The following is a 6060-nucleotide window of genomic DNA, read 5'->3' as shown; positions in this document are numbered from 1 at the left end:
TGTGTGTGTGTGTGCATGTGTGTGTGTGTGTGTGTGTTTATAAACTGTCTCTGGTGTAGAGGAGAGTGGAGAGGAGCGAGGGAGTGAATTAGAACAAATAATAAAAGAGATGGAAAGGAAAAGTTAAGCAAAGGAAGTGAAATAAAGAAGGAAACAGAAAGAGAGAGAGAGAAAGAGAGAGAGAGAGAGAGAGAGAGAAAGTGACTGACTGACAGACTGACAGACAGACAGATAAATAACCCAGAGTCTGCACCAACAGCCATACACGCAGACAGGCAGACAAATATACTGACGGACTGACAGACAGATATAAACATAAACCAGTGTTTCTATATAAGTTGCCCCGCAAGGTTACCAATATTATAAATAAGACTTTTATATAAATACTAGCACAGTGGTGTAGTGTTGTGCTGTAGTATGGTGGTGGTGGTGGTGGAGATGATGATAGGACTTGTGGTGGTGGCTTTGTTATTGATGACGATGATGATGGTGGTGATGGTGGCATACAGAGGCAAATCCACTGTATTATTTAAAGTATATTGCACCCCCACTTTATAACTGCACCACTGCAACATCATGATGGTGATGGGGAAGAGGAAGAGGGAGAAGAGGCTTTTCCTTTTTTGCCCCCCAAGCTCCCATTCACACAAAGAACAGAAAAAAAAAAGCAGACTTGTGGCAACCCGCTCCCACCTCAGATGGCTCTTACTGCCAAGAAGTTTGACAGCTGGAGCACCAGTCTCATTGCTGTGGCTTCTATACTGATGGGGAGGCACAGTTCCAGAATTGCTCTGTAGTTTCCAGAAGCCATTGTGATTTGCAAGTCTCAAGCCATATGTTATCTCTTGTGATCCCTCTACTTACAGACAACCCATATTTGCACTTCAAAGTTGTCAACAGGTCAAAAATCAATGTCCCTGCTAATGCCTCACCCTGTTACCGTAGTAATGCGTAGGCCTATGAATTGCGCTATGATCTTATATGCAAATCTATGCTGCATTATCTTTTCTTGGTGTTTTGCCTTGCCCTTGGTTTTCAATATACTTCCATATAATAATCCCTGTTTGGTGAACAACACACAGGCCCTTAATCAACCAGAACCTCCATAAGTTTATCCTTTGAGGGCTCACTGAAAACCAAACTTCCACTCTTTGTAAAACAGAAGTATGGAACTTCTCCTTTAGCTTGTTCTTGGAACAAATTGGCCAACAGTTGGGATTCAACTTGGGACTGGAACAGTAGAATGATTGCATTACAGAAATAATTCTCATCTGTTCTAAACTTCTGATCAAACATCCTTTGGGGCATATAGTCATTATAGACGTACTATAGTCATGCTATTTAGCTCTCTTTAGTTTGGGGTCACAGACCCAATTAGCCCTCCACAGGAGCTAGCTTAAAAGTCTGCTTAGAGTGCAACTTTTAAGCTAATTAATAATGATAATAATAGCAATAGTAATAATCCTTTCTATTATAGGCACGAGGCCTGAAATTCGGTGGGAGGGGACTAGTCGATATCATTGACCCCAGTGTTTCACTGGTACTTAATTTATCGACCCCGAAAGAATGAAAGGCTAAGTTGACCTCGGCGGAATTTAAACCCAGAATGTAGCAACAGGCGAAATACCCCTAAGCATTTCGTCCAGTGTGCTACCAATTCCACCAGCTCACCACTTTTCTACCATTTCAATAATATTTTGTAAGATGAATTTTTGTAATACTTCTTTCTTCTATTTCCAGGTCAGCATTGGACTATAATCGCCATAAATGGTAACAAAGATGAAATCAGTTTTGTCAGCAGCAAAAAGTGAACATATGTGACATAAATTCATCCACAACAATATCAACATCAAGAAGACATATTTACAACACGATGAGCCGATTGGTTCCCATTAACAGGCATTAAATTCACAGTAACCTCACAAACATTTAAATAACCGTTATCAAGGTCACTCATGTTCTTGTTGCCAACTAACATTAAAGCAATTATGAAAGCTAAAAGAATTACAGAAGACTTATATCTGTTGTCATTTTAAAAGCAGGGATGGATCATTGGCAGATGTATCTAATTTGGTCATATTTTGGATCTCAGTTTTCTCCGTTTCCTTCTAAAATATTTTGATGTTTGTATTGTCAGAGAATAACAAGGATCAATGGAAGCTCCCGTGTTCTTTTTTTAAAACTCAGCTACATTCTATTCTGTTTTATGATGCAATTATTTAAAGGAAAGATGTCATTGGTGACCGACATTGTGAGTAGCTATACTAATGGGCGCCAAACATTAACACTCCCTTCAAAAGGGAAAACAAAATCTATTTCTAACTCCATTTGCTAAAATAATGCAAAAAATGTTTTGATGTTTTTCATATATAAAGAACTAATATATATTTATACTCATACATTTGTATAATACATATATATACATATTACATATATATATATATATCTTAATTTACATACATACAGCCATATATATATGTGTATTATATCGTACAGATTCCTGTATTCACATGTATTTTTACAAAACTGACTGTTTTATGAATTTGTCTCAAATCTTTTCCCAAGACTGACCAGTTTATGAGTCAAAAACTAAAATTATAACAAAAAAAAAAGACGAAATAGAAAATGATTGTTTTATACATTTGATATATTTTAATTTGTATTTTTTTTCAACAGAGCTGTATATTTGCTGGTTCAAATATAGTTTATATACAGTTAGATAGCTGTATATATATATTTTGATAGATTCTTTGGCATTTCTTATATACATTTTCATTGAAATATCAAGATAAAGTATCACTGCTTCTCAAAAGTGGGTGATTGTATTAAATAACCTTTTATCCTGTCTATAAACCCCCTGACATCTATTTTCTTATCTGTCTATCCATTATCTGACAAAATGACTAGTCCAGCCCCAGAAACCATTCCTGTTGAGCCAAAATCTCCAGCCAGGTCCAGAACTGAGAGTCTGAACATTTCTTCAAGTGTTGGCAACCTCAGATTCATCAATGATGAACTACGATCGCATGTCACCAAGTTGCGTAACCAGCTAGAAGCGGAGAAGGGCAACCTGAAGCAAGCCCACCGGCAGAAAGTTCTTGACATTAAGAATGTACGGGAACAGGAACAGAAGAAGGCATTGGCAACGATCATAGAACTGAAGAAGAAATTCCACGAAGAGAAAATCAAAGAGATAGAAAGTTTACGCGAGACAATTAGCCAGAAACTAGAGTTGGAGAAAAACAAATGCCTGAAAGTGAAAGACACAGAAATGACAAAACTACGACAGGAACTGGACGTGAAGGAGAAGATGTTGAACAAGCTGTTGTCTCAGACCAACCAGAAGACGAATAACGATCCGATTAATGTAAAGCTCTTGGATGAACTTAGTGAATTAAGGAGTACGAAACGACAGCTGGAAGAGTCCCTGTCGCAGGCAACAGTCATTGAGAAGCACCACAGTGAAAATCTGAAGAAACTGTGCAGCAGTTATGAATCGGAACTGGTAAGGGTTCGAAGAGAAGCCCACATGGAGATACGCCACATGGTAAGTAAAAATTTCTCATGATTTATTTCATGTCTTTCAATGTTTTTGTCCAAGTTCAAATCATTTGAGCACTACAAAGTCTTTTCCATACTAAGCATCTCTGGATCTCATCAGTTGACCTATATATATATATATAGCTTTATCTGAGCCGTAATTCTCTGTGCCATGAGCCTTTTGACATATTCTTACTCATTTTCTACGTATTATGTATGATGGCTGAGTTTGCTAAATGTTCAGTAAGGTACCATTCTTTACATTTTCTTCAACCACACAAAATTATACAAGTTTGTGTAATGTAGCACATGCAATTATTTACTTGTGGTTCAAAGTGGAGTGCTATTATTAGTATTGCTATGTCTAAACAAAATCACATCATGTGTGTGTGTGTGTGTGTTTACAAACTTGTTATCAATTCAAATATGCTTCAGGCATATTTGAACCCATAGGAAAACCGTTCAATGTATTTTGTGATGGAGAAAATTTCTTGCTGTAGACAAATAGGGGTTAACTACAGTGAGTCACTTCAGAATGGCCCCTGACCAGACTGTGGGATTCACGCATTCCACAGGTCATCTCCTCTTCAGCCACAGAGCCCGGAAAGACAAACGCTGCAAACTGACATGAGAGACAGGCTCCTCTTATGATATTCCTGTTCAATGACTGGCTGCACCATTCAGTGGCTCACTGTAAATAAAACACAAGGTGGCAGCACTTGGCAATGATGCATTTAGATACAAACTTATTACAAGTTCAAATACATATTCACACACACACACACACACACACACACACACACACACACACACACACACATGTTAGTGGTGAAGGTCTGAAGTGTACTCTGTACCGAGGGTTAGAGTATGAATGTTCCTTTATCCTGTAATAGCATGTTCTCATCTCAATATTCTGGGTTCTCTATCTGTGGAGATGGTCTACTGACATCGTTCCAGTTGAGGAAAGCTTTGACTCGAAGCCAAGATAAAGAAATGATAAACATAGATATGTTTATTTAGGTTTATTTTTATACACACACACACACACACACACATACACATGCATACACATTCATATAAATATATATATATATATAAATACATACATACATGACATACTTATACATATACACACACACAACCACACACACACACACGTGCACACTAATATATGTATGTGTGTATTTGCATTAGCTGTGTTTGTTTGATTCCAGAATGTATAAACCTTAAATTTCAGCCAAAATCTGAAGGTCTTCTGAAGTACATTACAACATACATACATACACACGCACATGCACACATGCATACACACATACATGTGTACACACACATACACTTGTTTAAAGTTGGTTCATTCCATCTCTGCTCCAAATGTGAATGAATGAAAAAACTCTGAATCGTCACCGCTGAACCAATATATAAAACTGCTCCATGTATTGAGTACTGTTTCTTTGTTAGTGCACCCAAAGTTATACTAAGGCTGAATGAGGGTCCTAGCAATGTCTTTGATATGGAGTTAAACAAAAACAACAACATCATCATCATCATCATATCTTCCTCTCTTTCACTCTCCTACCCTTGCGTCATAAACCTATAATTCTCTGATGCCATTATTACAGAAAATCAGCAGCAGATTGGCTGGAAGGATTTGTCACATTTCTTTGAACAAGTCAAGGTTGACTTTGTCTTTCATCCTTTCAGGATCAATGGAATAATTACCATTTTATCACTGGGGTCAATGTAATTAGCTAACTTCCTCCCCTCAAGTGTACTAGCCATGTGCCAGATTTAAAAAGGATTATTACAAACATCTCTGTATGTCTCTGTTTTACATGGCCCCATCTCTTCTTTCTTCACCTGCTTTCTCAGGTATTTTGTATTAGGTATAATTTCTGCTATCGTATATAGATACATCACCTGGGTATTATATTATATATAGATATATCACTTGACTATTCTGTATCATTATGTCTACATGTTGTTGTTGCTGTTGTTGTTGGTTTTTATGGTGTTTAGACTCTTTGACCTAGTGATTCTCAACTGTTTTAAAATCCAGGCCACATCTAAAACTTGCATTTTTTTAGGGGCCCAGACCCCAAAAAGGTAAAACACAAGTCAATTAAAGAAAAATTTATTATAGTATAGAAGGAAGATCGTCGAGGGCCGCCAGAAGTATGCTTGAGGGCCGCAGTAGAACTGCTGGTTTAGAGTGTGAGCAATAACTGAATGTTGAACACGTTCACTTTTGAATCAGAACATCCCGGATTTTAACCCTCTTTGTTTCCCGTTGTGTGTGTGCGTTCTACCATAACCTCAGCTCCATGTACGACCTTTGAATAAGATTGGGTTGGCAGAAGCCTTATGGTCAGCTGGTCAGCTGAACCATACCTATAATTCAACAAGCCAGTTACGTCACACGGGTTCTTTCTAGGAATTACAATAAGGGTATGTGAGTCTGTGGAATACTCAGTCACTTACTAAAATGCAATGAATCGGTAGTTCAGTTGATGAAATAACTAG

General features: G+C 37.6%; 1 protein-coding gene across 2 annotated transcripts in view; it reads left to right on the top strand.

The window, feature by feature from the left end:
* Positions 1-4239, top strand: part of LOC106868612 (janus kinase and microtubule-interacting protein 3) — a 37337-nt gene extending 33098 nt beyond the window's left edge. For both annotated transcript variants that reach the window (XM_052972872.1, XM_052972873.1), the window contains exon 2: positions 1741-4239. In XM_052972872.1, the coding sequence (XP_052828832.1) occupies positions 2900-3568 (669 nt within the window). In that variant the 5' untranslated portion in view covers positions 1741-2899 and the 3' untranslated portion in view covers positions 3569-4239. The remainder of the gene's footprint in view (positions 1-1740) is intronic.
* The last annotated feature ends 1821 nt before the right edge of the window (positions 4240-6060 follow it).

The sequence above is a fragment of the Octopus bimaculoides genome, chromosome 14 (genome assembly GCF_001194135.2).
Source record: "Octopus bimaculoides isolate UCB-OBI-ISO-001 chromosome 14, ASM119413v2, whole genome shotgun sequence".
Lineage (NCBI taxonomy): Eukaryota > Metazoa > Mollusca > Cephalopoda > Octopoda > Octopodidae > Octopus > Octopus bimaculoides.
This window is presented reverse-complemented; position numbering and strand designations above follow the sequence as displayed.